This window comes from Atractosteus spatula, chromosome 6, assembly GCF_055471065.1.
Source record: "Atractosteus spatula isolate fAtrSpa1 chromosome 6, fAtrSpa1.hap1, whole genome shotgun sequence".
Taxonomy (NCBI): domain Eukaryota; kingdom Metazoa; phylum Chordata; class Actinopteri; order Semionotiformes; family Lepisosteidae; genus Atractosteus; species Atractosteus spatula.
The window spans coordinates 54,414,620-54,435,300 of record NC_142711.1 but is presented as its reverse complement, the minus strand read 5'-3'; the positions used below and the strand labels follow the sequence as shown (position 1 = coordinate 54,435,300).

The following is a 20,681-nucleotide window of genomic DNA, read 5'->3' as shown; positions in this document are numbered from 1 at the left end:
GTACAATTCAGCTACTTGTTTGTCATTTGTTCCTAGAAATGTACAAGAAAGAGGAAAAACATTGAAGGGGCAACTGTTTGCCACATAATAAGAAAAGAAAGAAACCCCTCTGATTAACCCCAAAGGACCGGGTCGTGGAAAAGGTGGCTCTTGGCTCAACTGCAGTGTGAAATACACTCTACTAGCATATTCCCAGCAAACAGAAACAGTGTGCAATCAACCAGGAATAAGGCCAGCACCCAGAGGTCTCCTTCTACAGCTCCATTCAGTACCTCTGATTTCATCACAGCTTTCATGACTCATGAACAGCATATGATAAAATGCCATCTGATGTTTTGGATCTGAAGATTATTGCCATAAAGGGATTTATTGGTTTATCTTTTATCAGAGGGATTAACACAAAAAAATAAGACTTTCATGGTACATATTTCTTGTAAGAGATCAGCTGAAACACTGAATTAATTTGGCAGTACTGTATTTTCAGCCATGCGCATTCTTCCCCTTTTGAGAAATGATTACTATTAGAGTTCACAGAAGTAATAACAGTTTCAACTTCACTGTATGTAAAATGTATTGTACCATGCAAGGGGGTGTTAATCTTTTCAACAGAGTAGCCATATTATTTACTGCACTCTCTTAGACTAGCCTCCAGATGGAGTACTTGGCACTGTCAGCATTATTCAAACACCCATATTTGTTACAGTATCTGAGCAACTACTGCATGTTGCTTTATGTTTAAAATGCTGATCGCTCCGTCCTCCTCACTAGCATTTACACAAAAAGAAATCACAGGTATTAGATAATAAAAAATAACATAAGTATCACTCAGTATAAGTCAACGGAAAGTCGACTACAAGCTATGTGAGAGTCTATTATAACACCAAAAGTGACACCTCAGCTCGTGTATAATGTTTAAATGAAATACTTAGAACTGGTCTGCAGGCCTACCCTGTTTAAAGACCTTAAATGAAGGCGGTGCTTCCTACAACAAAGAGCTACTCACTCATATTGGGACAGTGGTCTAAATCACAGAGGGCAGAGTACTAAAGTAATACACATGAACGTTCCAAGCCACAGAGAAGACTCCATCACTCTTTAGCATGGGAGAACTGATGACAAAAAGCTTACAGGTGACAATACCAGCTAACAGGTATTGCTAGAAAGCTGCCCTTAACTTCTGTACCAACATCAATTTTCATGAGGGAAAAAAAACAGTTTGGCTGTAGTCCACTCGTGAAAGAAAAATCAAACATTTTTTCACTATATGTTACTTGGTTTTATAATAAGGGGAATCTACCCTTCCATGACCAAATCAAATTGGCATTTTGTCATGTGCATATGAAAAGCTTGGCACCAGTAACAAAATTAATGCTTTTTTTGGACAATAATTTGGAAGACCTCTGAAGTACCCCCAGACAGAACAGGAAGTGCCATCATTTCAAACAATGAATGCCAAAGGAGAACAGCCGTATACAAGCCTACAATCACCACACAGTATCATTATTCAGACTACAAAGATAAGAGACTGGCAGGGATCCACGAATTAAATTACTGTGGAACAATCCTTTGTTGTAATAAAGTACAGATTCCTCAGATTTAACAGGAACAGCAAGTGACCGCAACTATGATAAAATCCGGTACTTGCAACAAGCTTCTGCACTGCTCTTAGATCTGCAAACAACAAGATGTATAAATATGTTCACCAAGTCAATCATATCACAGGATGTCGTCCACTCCCACAAATGGACAACACATTTGCACTCGTCATCTTAGATTAAATGATGCATTTATAGTAACTGTCTATCACATACCAGCAAAAGGATGTTACAGGAGCAAATCTTTAAGCTTTCCATATCTTCTTTTATGCTAATTAAGCTCCCTACATGCTGCAGGATGAAAAAACGTCTTAAGGACGTGTAACAGAAAAAAAAAAAAACAGTTCTTGATTTGTGACTAAACAAAAAATACTCCAGGCAAAATATCCACTACACAGATACGACATAAAAATACTCAATGCTGCAGATGTCATGCTGGATATTTGTCTCCTTCAATCCATCAAGTATATGATTCATGAAAGCATTCATGTGTGCAACAGGAATCACATCAAACCCAGCATGTTCCAGTAGGAATTTGGCCTCAAATATCAGTCAAATTGAAACATTTTTCCTACCTCACCATCTGAAACCAATAAATAGATCTTAAACAGTAATAAAGACAATAAGACTTTGGATATCTACAGACATCTTATCGTTTCAGGTTAGACTCCTAGATCATGGACTCCATTTTTTCCTTCTTTGTTCGGGGACACATGGTCCAGAAAGAACAGAGACGTTAATCATGGGTGATCAAGAGACCAAAGCCACCGTCAAAGAGAAATAAGCAATGTCTCTATTGAAATTAATGAGATGGGAGAGACCACAGCAACAGGAGGCAGCACCACCTCCATAATCATGAACAACAACCAGAAGCCACTCATCTGCCATGGTTCGTCTTCATGGTTTCCAGAACGTCCCCCCTTCAGGGCTATAAAGGATGTGTAAGACCTGGTGGACAAGGGCCTCCAATGAATGTCACTAGGGTGGACAGGTGAACAGGGCCCACTATAAAGTCAGAAAACCTGAGACCAACAGCAAAGGGTTGAGGAGAAGCGCATCTGCCTGATAAAACTACAATAAATGTAAAGGCAAATCCTTACACCCTTCTAACTAGAAGGATGTCCTGTAGCTACAGCAGTGGTCTCCCCAGCCACCACCGACACCTCTAAGAAATTTCCTTTCTGCGTTACTGGGCTGTCTGACTTTAGCACAGGAAGTTGAGCTTTGAGGATTTAAAGTTAAAGCAAAACTACAGCACTGTCAATCAGTAACTTTCCACCAAGGAGATACTGACGTTTCTGACCTGCAGGCAAGCGAATCAAATGACTTTTACTTTCTTACTTTGATGGACATCTACTGTACCGTACTACACGCTAGTCCAATCCTTGGCTATACCGTCAGCAGGGAATTATTTCTGACTTGATTCTACTGATAAGCCTTCACTAATGCTTCCATTACATAATACATCTGAAAATTGTAAATATATATGTATGTTTATATATTATTTCATATGTATATTTTTTGGCAGTGGCAGTATCCTTTATATCAAATTTACATTCATAAATTAATCAAACATTACTTATTTTTTGATTATTCTATTAATTCTACATCTTCATAGAATTAATATGTATTCCATTATTCATAGTATTCTTATCCATTCCTTTTCATAAACTTCCCCAATTGTTTCACTCCACTAACTGAGGTGCTTGTGGTTTAAGCCACAGTATTATCTGCTTTAATGCAGTTATTCTCAATATCCTAAAAAGATATTGCAGAAAACGGCACCCATTGTGTTCTTTCAAGAAGAAAGTTTTCTGGGCATAAATAGAGCTGGTATTTATAGATTCCACGGTCATTGTGTTAGCAATAGTCTATCAATATAAAATCAGGCAGTACTTAATTCCCAGAAGGATTCACGTCCTTCAGACACTACATGTTCAAATTTTGTATAGGAAAGCAGAGTGGAAACCAGCTCGATGTGCAGGTTCCACTCTGGCTGGGAGTCGCGCACAACAGGGAACTCTTATCTTTCAAACAAATGCAATACACAAACAAAACACTCAGAGGCCTACTGAGGGCTTAAAAAGACAAGAAGAGAAAAAACGTAGAAGAAAAGAGGCCAGAAGAACACAGCAGTCTCACTGTGAACATAATCTTACAGTATTCCAAAGCAAAAAGTCAGAATAAGGGAGAAAGTCTTCACAATACACAGGGTACCACTAAATCGAAGAACAAGCAAATTGCAGACCTACAAAAGACTAAGCATTTACAAAGAAAGCAAAAGTAGAATACAGTCATTTTTTTTGTTTTAAATAACTGTATTATTGCTTTTTTTGTAAATGCAGTGTATTGTGCAAACTACCGATTTCTCCCTTTATCTGAATACCTCTAAAAATAACAGAGTAGATGGGGCCAACTAAAATTTAACCTTGAGGCTTTGAAAATTCTATCATCCTTTTCAAACTGCTAAGTGATCACAATTGGAAACGGGGCTTCGCTTAATTGAAATGACCTGAATCAAGACGCAATTAGTAAAACTGTCAAATTTTGAAAGGGTAACAGAAATGGGTTGGAGGGGGGAGCTGTTGTTCCAGACTCTGTTCTGTAACAGTTAGCGCGGCATACCTGAGGTATCTGCAATTCCCATGTGGGAAATTTAGACAAATTAAAGTTGATGGGAGGCAGCTTGTTGGATGAAATGAAGAGAAATATGGACAACTTTGGACAACAGGAAGCTAAAAGTGGCATCACCAATAACAATGCCAGGAAAATGTCGAAAGGGCCAATCTAGCATGGATTCAATCATTGCTACATCGAATCCTGGAGAGGTTACCTTAATAGCCTGGAACTTGGCGCACAGCTTTTTCCCGCACTGTGGAAAAACACAAGCATTGGGAAGAGAGGCAGGGAAAGCAACCCTTGGGAATCCAGGACTTTTGACGAATAACTCAGTTGCCGTGCCTACAAAGATGCCCCATTTCTACAGTCCAGAAAGAGGAAACTGAGAACGCAATAAGTGTTTCACTGGAAATACTACCACCCAGCAAACACAAGCACCCAGGGGTGTTTTCCTGAGGATTCAGGCTGAACCGATTTGGCTGAGAGCCAACCCCCTGGCCAAAGGACAGGCAGGTGAGGACCCCCATACTGAGAGAAATAGACACATTTCCGTCAGGTCAGAGCGCAGAGCTAAAAACCACTGACGCAAGCTCAACTTAGTCATCCTAATATCTAGATAATGGTGTTATTTAGTCTTCTGGAGGGGCAGGGAACTTTTGGAGCAATTCAGCACAAAGCATTCTGACAACATTGACTTTTAACAAGAGACTAGAGGCTGCCAGATGTACATTTTTCGTTCTATAAGTTCTACTTAGACCTCATCTGCACTCCCTGGGATGAGTAATAGGTCTACTCACAGAATCCCAGAGGTGTTTCCGAGTTCTGAAAGATCTGCTAGGCCTGTTCTTTAAACGCCTCAATGTCCAATGATTAAGCTCTTTTATTAAAAACATGTAGTAGCGTAAAATTTCCGTTTTGCCTTATTTCGGAAGAAACTGGTCTACTAAGCTCAGACTGCAGAGCTGCATAAACAACTGATAAACCTGCTACAAGTGATGAGATATTTCTTTGCGGGGAGTACAGTACGTACACACCCACACCTATTAGATGCTGTCACTTACAACTAGTATCATTACTAAACAGATTGCAGCAAACTAGTGACCTTCAGAAACGCTCCAAACTAAACGCTGCAACTGGGTATTCTGAACATCGAAAACTACTAAAGCTCTAAATGTGAGTCTAGGTTTAAAAAAAAATCTCAGTCTATTATGACGCATTACTCAGGCCGCCTAGACACGCATAACACGTCACAAAGTGCCCGCGCCAACACAGGTTTGCACAGATCTGACAGCAGCGCGTTTCCCCCAGAGGACGGAATCCCTTCAGCAAAGTCACATTTACGCATTAAAAATCAACCCACGTAAAAGTTGCTTTCATTTAGTAGACGGCCGGAGTAGCGCGGTTTTAAATCTGCACCTGATGATACAGCGACATAAAATTCATTTGCAAAGGCGAAAAAAACAAAATTATTCTATTTCAGCGTGTACTGTAAATTATACCATCATTACGTTTCAGAAAAAAACAACAAAGCTTTACACTGCCATTAAATTTAACCCTACATTTGATATAATCCTTGATAAAGTAAGCTTTTCATCAACCTGATCTTAAGGAACTCAAATCAAGCTATTCATGATTATTACAGGATTTTCTCCAACGTTGGCTGCTGTTCCATCGAAACGGTAGCCCCAAAATAGCACTGATCAAACACAAGCCGCAATCAGTAATAATTTGTCTTATAATAATAACAGCTGTAATATAATCAGACTAAACAAGTTAAGACGACGTTACAGAAAATGTCAGTCAAGCGAAGACTAGACACATTGTGCTGTCCGAATCGGTGTCCCAGGTGAAGAGAGCTTATTTACAGTATGTCAATGCATCACAGGTAACAAGCGTCACACTATTATTAAATGAACACAGCACACTCTAAAACGTCCGGCAAGTCTTATTACGAGCACATATAAAAACAATGGAAAACAACCATATTTATTATACCAAAAACAGGCATAAACCCTTTGAGGTGCTCGGCTTCCGTCTACACGCTCAGTACAGTGAAAGCATGTTGCACTGTAGAATCCCAGCATTAACATTAAGCTTGCTACAGCAATGCAAGCCGGAATTCCTATTGCGTTGAAACCCAAATTATTACTGTCAGTAAGATATTAGCAGACCTCGGCATTACTAATCCATCCCCAGCCATAAATAGTCTACCGATGAGGAAACGCAAAACGGCACGAAGAAGAAAAGACCATGTTTTGTTTTGTGAGGAACAGAAACTTACCTTCATCTTCTAGCTCAAGTTTCTCCAGCATGCCTTCAGCTGAACCGTGGACCTGTGGACGAGAGAGGCGAGGCACGATCAAACTCTTTTCTTCGCTCTCTCTCTCTCCCTCCCTCCCTCTCGCTTGCAGCAGGCAACGCCGGGGGCGAGTCGGAAGTGTTGCGCGACCTGTAAGGCCGTTCTGACAACGTGAAATACGGCACGACGGCGGCGGGGCCAGCAGCGATGCGGGGCTTGATTTGTAATGCCTAACACACGGGAAATCTTGCGATTTCAAAACAGCGGCGAGGTGCGTGGCGTCGCTTTCGCCGCTGGAGCAAGATCAGAGAGGACGACTTTGACAGGACTACGCGCCCCCCTTCGAGTTCAGCGGAAAAAGGAAAAAAACAAACAAACAGCATCGGCGTGCGGCTCTGCCCCCAAACACAACGCCGGTGCAAATGGCTTTCATCTACCTAGCGCATTCGTCCCCTTTCCGAGCTGAAGCGTGAGGAATGCGCTCGCATTTCTGCTCAGGCTTGCCGCTCGCCAATGTAATGTATTAATAGCCTGACACACACCCCCCCCCCCCACCCAGGTGAAAGTGGAACATTCCGGTTTGCTGCAGTCATAATGGACAATGCCGGCGCTCTGAACTCCGCTGCCCAGTACCAGCGCTGGAAGGCGATTCCAGAACGTCAGAATCGGAGCCTAGAAGACCCCCCCCCGCCACGAAAACAGACCAGGGTCTGCGCTGTGCAAGCAACGCGCGGCTCCGTCGTGGTGTGTGGCGAGTTCGCGACTGAATGTAAAGGAAAGGAAAATACTTGTTCAGAAAAAGCGTTTTAAAACTTTAAAAAACAGGGGGGTCGCGAATGTGCATGATGTGGCTTGGTTGTAAATAAATAACATGCTCACACCGTCCAGGGTCCCCCCCCCGCTACCACCAGCTACAGTATATGACCATATTAGGAAATCCCCTGTGCCTCCGCGTTGCCTAGCAGCGCGAAGCTCAGGGTTTCCCTGTCTAACCCGCTGCTGTCGGCCGCTGCAGTTTCCAGCCGCCGTCTGCAGGAAAAGCATAGCTGCTTATTCACATGCATACAACTGCCGTGGCAGCTGCGCTTTGTTTTATTATCGTGCCCAAGCAGTAGTTTTCACATGACACATCGTAAACACAAGAATAGCACACAAAAATATTTAAATTATACCGTGACGAGCGTTACAAACTTGTTTACAGTCGAGCAATTCACGACCATGAGATTAACACTAGTGATAAATACAACATGATGTTAATATTTTATTTTTAGCTAATTCCATGCATAAATTTGTTCATATTTGAGGAGGAAATGCTCTGTTCAACCAGGGGATTTCACAAGTAAACTTTAGAATGTAAATATTTGGTGGCATATTCCTTTGAAGTACTAACTGTTGAGCTCACCAATCTAATCATTTACCATGCTTTTTCTGTAGTCCCTTTGAATTCTTGCCTCTAAGGGAGGAAATGTGTTTCTTCAGCATTCAAAATTAATGCTCAGTTGAAATTAATTCTTGTGATCGACTTGGCCAGTCTTAAGATTTTTTTTTTTACTGTTTTTCCTTCCCATGACTTTGTTTACAATGGCCTTATATTTTGGGTCACTGTCATGCTGCATGGTGAAGCACCACCCGATGAGTTTAGAAGCATGTTCTTCATAAGCAGATAAAATGTTTTCGGAAGATTCAAAATTCGTTTCTGCTGCTGCCGTCAGTGCATCATTGATGAAGACGAGTGAGCCAGTCCCAGAGTGAGGCAACCATGTGTGCTTTGGCCAAGTTTTTTCCTCCATCATGCTACACAGACGAGGTGGTATTCTTTGGAAAATCTGCAGTTTTCTCCACCTTTCCATCACCAATAGAGATATACAGGTACTGTAACTTGTGCTGCCAAGCACATTCTGAACCATGTTGAAGGTAATATCTGGGTGTGGTACCTGCCTGTGGAATTAGCTCACTCACCTTTTATTGATGATTAAGAACATTTATTTGTCCGTAACTTATACACTACCACTGTATGTATGCAGGGATGATAAATCATGGAAATAAATTATTTATGCTACCTGAGTCTCAGGGGTCATTTAGAAAAAATAAAAGAAGCTCCTCTGACAGACAATGATTGTATTTTAACTCATACTTTGGGGAATCTAAACTTATTATGTCTTTTAAAGTGGCTGTCCTACACCAACATTCCCCAGCTGTATTGTTGAATTAAAATTAGTCATTTTCAGAAAGGGTGACACTTTATATCCCACATTAAATTGAGCAGGAGAGGAAATAACTCAACTAGAGTTAAAAGCTGTGCAGTTGAGCTATAAAACAATTACATGCAAATGCAATAACAGGATTAACCTCATGCCGCAGTTCAAATACACTGAATTCTTAACAATAAACTGTGAGCCTTTTTGGTTTTCTTTCATTACAAGCCCATACAAGTTCTAAAAAGAGGATCTGTGCCTCAGAAAGAATATTACAGAAATGCACATAACACCATTATCAACAAACCTGTTACATTGCCCAGCTGAATACCATCATGGCATTATTGTTATTTCAAACAAGGGTTATGTTTTCTTGTGAAATGTGCCGTTAAAAAGATGATATGTTACATTGGCCAGCGTGGTTTTTGAAGTATATGGCCCTAGAATCATTTTTTAATGTTCTTTGTTCTGCTTTTCATGTTGTTTAACTTTTATCCCCGTCTTATCACAATTTCTATCATGGGAGTGTTCAGCTGCTGTTTACTTCAGCACAACCAAGAAGCAGCCTGCTTCATAACCTTCGGAAATGTAGAAAGCCTTGTAATCACCAGTATTTAGAATATTCTGTTTTAACTACAGCAGCATCACATCGAAATAAAAAAACAAGCACTTCAGATGGCAGTTTGTTAAAACAGCTTTTTTTTTAAAGTACTTTTTTGTATTTTCCTATGAACGTTGAAGTTTACTTCATGGACATGAAACCAAGAGCTTTGCCAAGAGCTAAAAGAAACACGTTTTCGAATAAGGAAGAAAGTCTCTCTGTATATATGGAAACATCGTAAATACTGTATATACATAACTTAATAAATCAATAACCTTTTGTTTATACAACAACTGTGCACCTACTTCCTGTTAGGTAAAAGCTATCCCATCCAGGCCATAAGTTTGCATATAAACACCGGAGGGGCACCGATGATGCAATCAACAGCATTATGCATCTTGTTCTAAAACACCTAGAGGACCCCCGTGCCTATGCTCGGATGCTGTTTGTGGACTTCAGCTCTGCACTTAATATGCTGCAGCCCCATCTATTGATAAGCAAGTTGAAGCAAATGTCCGTTAACCATAACCTTATAGGATGGTACCATTCATTTTTAACAAATCGCACACAGTATGTCAGGGTCAACAAAACTCTTTCCGGGTCAGGATCTATCAGCACAGGTGCCCCTCAGGGCTGTACGAGCTCTCCAGTTCTGTTCACACTTTATACAAATGATTGTACAAGCAGTAGTCAAATCAACTTCATTTTCAAATTCTCAGATGATACAGCTGTTCTTGGCTTAATGCATAGAGGTAGCAGCTCATTTGTATACATGTCAGAAATCCAAAGGTTTTTGCAACGGTGTGACAACAATAGCCTAATGCTGAATATTAATAAAAACAAAAGATTTAGTTTTGGATCCCAGAGCAGTTGGTGATCACTCACAGGTAGTAATCCACAACGAACTTATCACTCAGGTTGATTCATATAAGTACTTAGGTGGACACATAGACCGTAACCTGTGCTAAGGGTGACTAAGGGTGTTTGGGGTTCGACAGGAAGTAATGCTACTCTTTAACCGTGCTGTAATCGAGAGCATTATCAGATATGGTATTGCAGTGTGGTTTGGTAATCTATCAGTTCATTTTAAATCACAAATTACCCGCCTCATCCAGACAGCTTTGAAGGTCATGGGAGTGAAACAGCACCCCTCCCTGCAGACAATCTTTGAAAAATCCCTAATCAAACAGGCAGGAAAAATTATATCAGATCCCTCCCACATCCTCAACTCTGAATATCAACTTCTTCCTTCTGGCAAACGTTTTAGGGTTCCCAAATGCAAGTCAAACAGATACAAACATTCCTTTGTTCCACTATCCATTAAAGCTGTCAACGCAAATGTCAAGGATGAACACAATTTTAACTCTTACAACCCACTTGAGGGCAATATGTTTTGTCTTGTGTAATAAATGTTACATGTTGTTATGTGTTATACTGTACATGTGCAATAGTATAATGTGCAATGTTTTTCTTCTCTTCTTTTTTTTGCATTCTATTTAAATGTACCGGAGTGCTGTGTGATCATAAGATTTTTATCGTCCCCAGAGGGAATTTTTTTATCTGATCATAACCACCCCGAAACCTGATCTAAGAAGACATCAGAAAAGCAGGTTGAGTTTGGCTGTGTCAGGCTGGGTTCTGCCTGGAAGAGAGATTTATGAGGCAAATTATGAACAAGATTAGTGCCAAGCTGCTGTTTTTTTTGAGGCCCTTCTCCCTAGAATTCCCTTTCCTTTTTTGATTCTGAAAGCCTCAGTCTGCTGCAATTCCAACATTACTTATGCTATTGTACCCCAATATGATCTTTTCTCTATTTTGTCCTATTTACTACATAACAAAAATAAATCTAACACAGAAGGGGTAAAAGGTAAAAAAAAACCTTGACAGCAAAACACATGCACCCTACACCACTTCTCCAAAACACACTCTACAATGTACAGTAAGTACAATACTTCATAGCATGGGTGGAATGACTGTGCTTCCAAACTGAATGAGAATCCTGAGGAAATGTGACAGCTTTAAGTAAGCTCTAAGTATCATTTCCAGATTTCTGCTTCATTGCCCCTCAGGTTTAATGGCTGTTCTGTTGCTTAACTACAGAAAGAAGCCGGGGAGCTCTGTTTTCATCTCACTCTAAGACTGGATTTATTTTCAGTGAGGAAACACTAGTCTCCAGTATATTGCCAGGCTCTTACTCGCACTTGTCTACAGCAAACCGTCTATTATACTGTAGCTCATGATGAGATACAAATTGCTCTTAATGTCGGTATAGGAAAAGTGCTGCAGCACAAAACAGATCTTGCTCCAAACATGCTGAGTTTAATTTAACCCATCTTCTTTGGATATCTTGGCACAGTCATATCGAGGTCATATTAATCAGGTTTGAAATTCTTCATTACCAAGCTCCTCATGCTTTGTTCTCCAAAAAACAATAACATGTACAGTACTTATGCAATACATGTCTAGTTGCTAATCCTTTGGCTGTTAAACCATCTTATTATTTACATAAGAGATTTCAGCCATTAACAGATTTTCTCCAGATCCTTTAAACTCTTAACTGTAGGATTAGGCCCCATTCTGATTCTTTCCTCATTCAATGTTTTCGAGGTAGTATTACCAGATTATAAAGAGCAGCTTTAACAGAGCTTAAAAGCGTCTGCAACAAAAACGACAAACACGCAAGGAGGGGTAGGGAAGGAAGCCTGCTCATTTTAATATGTCAGGGCTCTTTCTGTACCCAGTATATAAAGAAGATGCGTGTGGAATGCTAAATTCTTCAGTTCTACCCACCTTCTGAAAAGCCCAAAAATACTGTCTACAATTCTTCAGAAATACCGCCCTGTCTGTACCCAGTGAGCAAAAAACAAAAATAATCTTGTTCTTACTAACATACTGACATTAGATTTAGCGTGCTTTTCACTTGACTGACCAGAATTTTTGAATGAGGGGAAGAAACGTTTTGTTATTCTCATATAAAGACATACAGGACATGCTGTCATAACAAAATAGCACCACATACTCTCAACAGAACCTCAAACATGTTGTACTGTTGTTTTTACTGCGTGTTCACAACTGTTGTGGGAATATGGTTAAAGTGGCATGGAATGTGCCAATATGCCCACCTTTAAAAACATAACCAGAAGATAAGTTATACAGTATCAGCAAAAACAGAAAAGATGCTCCACTCACAGAAAGCTAAAAAGATTCTAGCAGAACCTCCGAACACATTTCTCAAACTACTTGATACCGATTGACACAGACTGAGAACATTATGCCATAGGAGGTGCTATACAGTACCTCAGATACTGTACATGTTCAGACATTAAAAGAATTTAGACCAGTTGATATTTAAGATCCAATGGCACTGTTTGTAAATCCAGGAGTGCTTACCCCAGGGACCTGATTAAATTCCTTTTTGGGCTTGCATAATCCAGCCTCCCTGAACTTCCACCTTAATTCACGTTATGGAGCCATATCCACTAGCTGTTGGTGCATAACGGCTGCAGCACATCACTGCAGTGGTGGATGAAGTGGGTCCCCTTTTACACGTAAATCTCTTGGGATTCTTACGGATGAAAAGTGCTACAGAAATACACGAAAAATAATAATTATCTTCACAATCGGCTTTCTTTCCCATCATCAGCAGACTCAAGATAATCCATGGTCTTCTGCATAGCCACAACAACATTGGAAGGACTGGATACTGTTTACCATTTCATTCCCACAGAACAATGTACTGTACTTCGCAGTCCTTGGGAATTATGGGGAAAAAAACACATGCTGGACCGTTCTCAATGCTTTAGACAGGTGGGGATACTCTGATGGATCATACCACTCCTGTGTGTGTACATAATATCAATTAATAATTATTCATAGGATGTTTGGTAGCTGCGTCAGCATGCGTAGGTTGCAAAGGAACAGGTAAAGGTTTATTCCATGCTGAAAGGAAAAGAAAAAAGACATAACTCTCTTTTGGCTATTAAGTCTTCTTCAGGTGTCGGGCAAAGACTCCACAGCCGAAACATTACGTCTCTTTTCTTTTCCTTTCAGCATGGAATAAACCTTTACCTGTACTTTTGATAATTAAAGCTGTTTTCAAGCCCAAATAATTTATTTTTAGTTGTACGAGGTAGCTTTCTGCAGGTATCATTTGCCTTCAGGAATCTCAGCCTGGGGGGTGCATCAGCATACATTTCAACAGAAATATGACTTGCAAATGGAAAATTCCTGAATCTTAAAAAGCCTTTAACAGACAAACATGTCCTGCCAACACTGGCTTGTCGTATACAAGGTTTTCAATGTAATTGAAGTGCTTTTACCATCCACCTTGATGATGTTCGAGGCCACCTAAGAGTGTTTGTCCTGTCATGTTTTAACACATTGAACTTGTGGCCACCACCAGAATGGCACAAACAAGTCAGAAATAACAGGAGGCAGTTGTTTTTTGCACCACTTTTCATACCTTTAAACACAGTTCTTGTAAAGAGATTTACAGGAGGACTTAGAACTGTGTAGCCACAACAACACTGGAAGGACCTGATAATATTTACTGTTTCATTCCCACAGGACAATATATCATTCATGTGAATGGAAAGGGGACATGGAATGTAATGTTTTACTGAACTGAGAGTAGCTTCCTGATAGACCAAAAAAAATTCTTTTTAAACTTTAAGTTATCAAAGACCGGCAGGCAGGATCAAGATGAGTTAAACTGTAAAAGAGAATCTTGTCAAAATCTTCTCAAAAGCTTTGACACCATGCTACACAAAATACATTGCTGCTAACAAATCAGTCCAGAGACGAGTGACCAAATGCCAAGGCAAACAATGGAAAAGAACATATAAAACTGACAACAGAAGGCAATTTGTTTTACACAAAGGGCAGTGGGAGTCTGGGACAAGCGATGTAGCCATACTGTTGAAGCCGACATCCCTGCTTCATTTCAAGAAAAGGCTGGATCCGATCCTTGGATTACTTACCTACTAGATGGGCTGAAAGGCCTTGTCTCATTTGTAGACCTTCCTATGGTCTTAATTCCACACACGTACAAACTGGACTATGGGGAATGTGTTGCCATGGAGAATGACCAGAAAGCATTAACTTCACTGGTGTCCCTCATAGGGTGTGCAGAATGTTCCTAAGGAACCAAATCACCATCAGACCTGGATTCATGGCGCCCTTCGATTGACAATCGTCAATGCCCGGAATTCCACTGCTTGGTAGTCGAGATACAGTTTTCTGGGATAAGCCCAAGCAACTTCGTATACTGGAAAAGGAGAGGTGCACTTGTGCGATACTCACAGGTCGTGAGGTAGCGATAGGAATCGAGGAGGGAGTGGGAGGCTTGGTTGAGACCCCTGCCTGGTGCGTAGGGAGGGTGAAGCGCTGGCCGGTGTCGGGGGGCGAGGAATAGGAGCGCATGCGAGACTCCAGGCGCTCTGGCTCATTCTTGTAGGCTTCCAAGGGGAAAGAGGGCTGTTTGGTCACCTGAGTCGGAGTAGTAGGGGGTGAGGAGAGCCCTGAGGCTGTGGAAGAAAACAAAACAGGCGGTTAGAGTTTACTTGAGCTCACTTTACTTGGTCTTTTGCGGCTTTTACAGGTGGCAGTAATGTACTGTAATCCCAAAGGATGGACTGCAGTCAAGTCTCTCAGTGGTTTCCTGAGCACATTTCGAATCACACTGGAATTTCGCACCTGTTTCAAACTTTTGATGGGATTTTTTTATAACCAATGCCTATTTAGTTTGACTCACTTCAGTTGCTGTGTTCCAATGAGTTTTTGGTCTAAGATTTCAGAGATTGAAAAATGATTTCTAGTATTAAAATATATCCAGCTGCAGTGACGAAACCCTTTTTATCTACCAGCCTGAATTAGTTTCTCGAAATACACATAGGCCCTGATAAGAGTGTCGCTGAGACCATGCATTCAATCTGAGCATGGCAGGGAAAATTAAGAATTGCAAAAGCACAAAGCCTGTGAGCAATTTATCACGGGATGCTCAGCTGTTAGGATTCCAGTGCATTAGGAACTTTCTCCTCTGGGGAAAGAAGAAACAAATCTTTAGCTGATCTTTTAGGTTGTCTCAGGTCACCATGGTAGAACACATGCTGTTACAACAAGAATGCATCTTCCCCCCTCCCCCCCCCAAATGAAAATGTGGTATCACCAGGGCAACCATTTCTAACATGATGTCAGTTTGTTAATTGTGTATCAAAGTGTCTCTGCTAACTGTAATAATAATGTAATAATGGATTACATTATGCTATAATATGCCAATTCTATCAAGCACTGCCATCCATATCAGTAGCTGCTGTTTAAAATTAACCTTCCATCTCACTTGATGTGTCCGTGTAAAAACCTTCTCCTCTTATCTTACATGGCCATCCATTCATTACAGAGAAGGTATACAGTACATAGCACTCAAGTATTAAGAGGATTCCTTGGTTGTCTGCTCTTAGCTGAAAAAGCTGCCTATGAGGCAAACCAATTTAAAACCAATTTTACAATGGCTGAGTTGATACTGCAGATGCTCAAAAGGACCTCTCAAGTGACACACAAATGTGGTTGCTGGATCAAAAAGCTACTACGGTATTAATAAAAAAAAACAATATGGGAAAAGCAACAGTCTTCATTTCTAACCTTTCTTATATTCAAGCTAGCAAACCACAAATTAATCAAACAGCTGGAAAAGCAAGGTGCAAATATATTTATAATATAATCTAATACAGTATATTAGAGAATAATAAAGTTATTGAACGTGATTCATGTACTGATGTAAATTATGTCATAGAAGCAGACATACAACACGTTGTTACTTTCACTACAGTATTTTTATTAAATTTCAGCACTGATTTCATTATAATAATTCTCATTTTAATATACTAAACAACATTATTCAAAGTTTTCAAATTGAAATACCCAGCAAGACATTGCTGTACTCTATACACAAGCCCAGCAACAAGCTAGTTTGAAATTACAGAATTCCCCCCCTTTTCAAAATGAACAAGCAACATATACACAGCTGCCAAGCATCCACAACTTATCACTTTTCCCCCCCAGCAAATGGAGAGAAAGCACAGCTCCCTGAACTGTATCGTACATCTTAACAACTCTTTCATCTGCAGCAAATTTCATTACCCATCTCTCTTTTCTTTGGCCAATGCTGTCATTCTATGTCTCCAGAATTTTAATCAGGTCCTCCTAGAAATGTACAGACGCAAATGAAAGCATAAAATCCACTCGGCCAGATCTTGTCAAGGAAAGCAGGTCATTCCAAAGTACTGTAGCTCCATGTATGCTGATTAACATGTACAGAAACTATGATTCTTTTTAACCTGAATTTAATAACAGCATTTTAAAAGCGATGCACATAACGGTTAAAAAAGAATATTTCACCAACTTCAAAAAGCAACACAACTTTTACATCTGGAGCTACAGTATGTAATGGCACCTGCAGAAGAAACACTGCAGATATACTGCAGAAAACTGTACATTTTCAAACAGTATGTTTCTATTACAGTATGTATTTTAATAATAATGATAATAATAATAATAAATTCCTTACATTTATATAATGCTTTTTCTGCACACTGCACTCAAAGCATTTAGGGGCATTAGGACCCACACGGACTGCAGGGTGAGCGCCCCCTGCTGCCCCCACTAACACCTCTTCCAGCAGCAACCTTTCCCAGGAGGTCTCCCATCCAGGTACTGACCAGGCTCACACCTGCTGAGCTTCAGTGGGTTGCCAGTTGTGAGTTGCAGGGTGATGTGGCTAATGACTACTTCACTGGGTAGCTGCATTATAATAATTGCTGCCCCACGGTAGAGACGTTGTCACATTACGTCATGACATTGTGGAAGGTATTTAGCAAGATTAAAATTTCCACATAAAAGATCGATTCCAAAACTCAAAGATCAAGGAATCAAAGGTAACATAGGACGGAGAACTAGTAAACAGAAACAGAAAATAGTGTGTGGTGGTAGAGTGTAGTTGGAAGTGGAGAAGCTTCTAATTAGAGTGATGTAATTAGTGGCGTAACACTGGGATCTGTGAGACACGCCACAGTTCCTAATTTATATCATTGATATTGACTCTAGTGTCTTTAGTAAACACGCAATGACACAAAGACGGGAGCGGCAAAGACTACAGAAGTAGCAAAGAAGACGCACAAATGGATACTACAACTTAACACTTGGTGTTGTACAGTGCTGTATTTTTTAGTACTTGCTGTTTATATTTCAAAATTTCTATAATACTTCTATACAAAGCTGTACGATAAATCCGTTCTTGTGTTTATCCTCACAATGTGCTCTTGTGGCCTTTGGTATTTTCCTAGAAATCAATGAAACAGAGCAGACCCTCTGAGACGAGCCCTCTGACACTGAACAGGCCCTCAGAGTTTACTAGTCACATCTCCACAGCCTCAAAACTCCTCATTGTGCTGCAACTCGACTGAGCACACTGTCACATGGTGGACTTCACATGCTTTCCTGCACGGTACTAGTCATAGCTGGTTAACAATGGAAACTTGGCCCTGGGCATACTTATTTCACTGCTCTCTCCATTATGTAAACTCAAAGACTTTCCGATCCAATTGTCATGACCCATATCATCTGGATGTGGCATTTTTAACCTTTGATTTGCTTTTCCATTTTCTCTCTCATGGGTGTTTTACAAAGTAGAAGCTCAGGCCTTTATGCGAAAGCAACCTACAGATAGAACTACAGGAAGGAACGTTCCTAAAAGATCTACAGTACCACATCGTGCAACATACAGGATTTGCAAAAAAGAAAATGTTTCAGGTACTGCAGAATGATAGGGTTGCATTAGATGATCAAAGGGGTAATAAAAATCAGTGGTGGTTGGGGAAAAAGATAAGGCAGATTAATAATTGCTTACACTTAAACAGCGCTTTTCTGGACACTCCACTCAAAGGACTTTACAGGTAGTGGGGACTCCCCCCCACCACCAATGTGCAGCATCCACCTGGATGATACGATGGCAGCCATAGTGCACCAGTACACTCCCCACACACCCGCTATCAGTGGGGTGGAGAACAGAGTGATGAAGCCAGTTCATAGGTGGGGACTATTAGGAGGCCATGACTGGTGAAGGCCAATCACCTACTCTTTTCAAGAAATGCCCTGGGATTTTTAATGACCACAGAGAGTCAGGACCTTGGTTTACGTCTCATCTGAAGGACAGCGCCTTTTTACAGTAAGTGTCCCCCATCAAATCTGGGGCATTAGGACCCAGACAGAGCGCAGGGTGAGCGCCCTTTACTGGCCCCACTAACGCCACTTCCGGCAGCAACCTTAGTTTTTCCCAGGAGGTCTCCCATTCAGGTACTGGTCAGGCTCACACCTGCTGAGCTTCAGTGGGTTGCCAGTTGTGAGATGCAGGGAGATAATGTAGATAATGTACTGTACTATAGGTGGCAGAAAATGGAACCTTCATCCTTGTTGAATTTTGAGTTGCAATAGGGAGATGGTAATCGCTAAACCGAAAAGATGGCAGGGAAAAGTAAAACATTCTTAACACAAGCTTTTCATCTGTTGTGTTGCTGAGTACCTCCTCTGAACAGTAACCTGAAAGCCACCAGTGAACATAATTAATGAGCAGATGTTGCTCCTAATAACTCGGTGACACCTTTTAATTGGCTCTGCTGGAGACAAGGCTATCAGAAAGGAAGCAATGCAGGAGGGTCATCTTCAGAGCAATGCAAACAGACAAAGGCCTGTTGGGATGATATGTAAAAGGTACACGACTGCTGCTTGAAAATCCCAAGTTTGCAATTTCATTGGTTATGCTTAATATCTGTTAAGATTGGCAAAAAGTGACAAGTTACAAATTAAAGTGAGCAAACAGAATTTCAGAAGTAAATAAAATCACAATCCGTGTTGTTCTCCAGGACTGCAGGTTGAGCATTAATTCTCCCTATGCAAGTACAGAATATAATTGGACCCAACAGGATGCCCATTTATTTATTGCAACAATTATTCTTATTTATTTAAACCTTAACCCTATGGGACAGGAAACACAGAAGCAATTGCAGAACAGGACAGCCTGCACTTCTTCCCGAAATACACATTATACACACGTACTAGTAGGACAAAAAGAGAAGGAAAAAAAAGAGAAAGAAGATAGAAACATGCATAGACAAGGCACATGTACATGAAACATCACACCTTTGGAGCTAGTTTATCATCTGCAATAACCCAAGGAACTAAAGATACGATAGTGCAGCGGAGATTTGGACCTTTCTAGAAGCAAAATGAACACAAGACGAAGAAACAGCAGACTCTATCCAAACCCTTAGAATACTCTTCTTCCCTGCAGTCAGCTCTGCTGAGGAAACACATCTGTTGAGCATTGATAGTGTTAACTAAGACAACTGATTAACAGGGGGGAAAAGTCCCTCATATACTTTATAGCTCAACATAGAACCCATAAATTTCCCAAACACCTTCATTCTGGGGCGGTTTTGTTTGGCGAGGAAGACCAAGGGGTATCTGAAAATGCATGTTTGGATGAACATGAAATGCAGGAACACTAAGTTAAACATCTTTAAGGAGTTTAAACTTCATTTCCACTGTGGATTTTAGAGATCAAAAAAGCAAGACTTTTTGTTTTGTAACTCTAAGCTTATAAGCATAGGCTTAACTGACTTCTTTGAACTTAACAGCCTGTGTAAAAACTCTATAATGTAAACTTTAGCTCCTTGTATGAGGTCAAGGGCACGAGCTGCTTGTTTTGACAACAGGTTTCAGTATACAGTATGACATACAGTACTTTTCTCCTGACTGTAATGTGTTTTTGCATGAGATTTATCTTGCACAACACCCTAGTCCATACAGATATTCTTCACAGTATTTTCCAGTTCTATAGTTGAAATGATTAAATACTACATTTTGGACTATGTTGTTTTCTTCATTATTTAAAAACACCATACATATTTGTACACAGTGTATTTCTAATTCTTATATACATGTTTATAATTACGATTCATGCCAAATTTCATGTACAGTATTTTTCACAATCTAACTTTATTTAACTTTATTGCCACTTTAACTGAAACTTTTTACCAATTGGGGCTTTGTACACACTTCCTTTTAATATTTTAAATTAACTGCACATGTGCCTAGACCTCATTTAAAGAACAAATAACTGCAGATACTTTTGGGAATTCTAGTAAATTTTAGCTGCAATACAAAGATCAGCGTTATGTACTCCGGAACCAGGAATTTTTCCTGTCAAAGTCATGAAAGAAACATGTGTCCTTTCAACCTAATGAAAACAATAGCACCACAGGTCTGTATTAGATGATCTATGCTTGACACTGTACAAGATTTACATGATTTTACAGAAA

At 40.3% G+C, this 20,681-nt stretch overlaps 1 protein-coding gene across 6 annotated transcripts in view; it reads right to left on the bottom strand.

Moving 5' to 3' along the window:
• The window catches only part of LOC148833055 (5'-AMP-activated protein kinase subunit gamma-2-like), a 124,578-nt gene that overhangs the window by 32,201 nt on the left and 71,696 nt on the right, over nt 1-20,681 (bottom strand). For all 6 annotated transcript variants that reach the window (XM_088919595.1, XM_088919594.1, XM_088919597.1 and 3 more), the window contains 2 exons: nt 14,611-14,834; nt 6,496-6,547 (listed from right to left, as the gene is read on the bottom strand). In XM_088919595.1, coding sequence (XP_088775721.1) covers nt 6,496-6,547; nt 14,611-14,834 — 276 coding nt within the window. The remainder of the gene's footprint in view (nt 1-6,495; nt 6,548-14,610; nt 14,835-20,681) is intronic.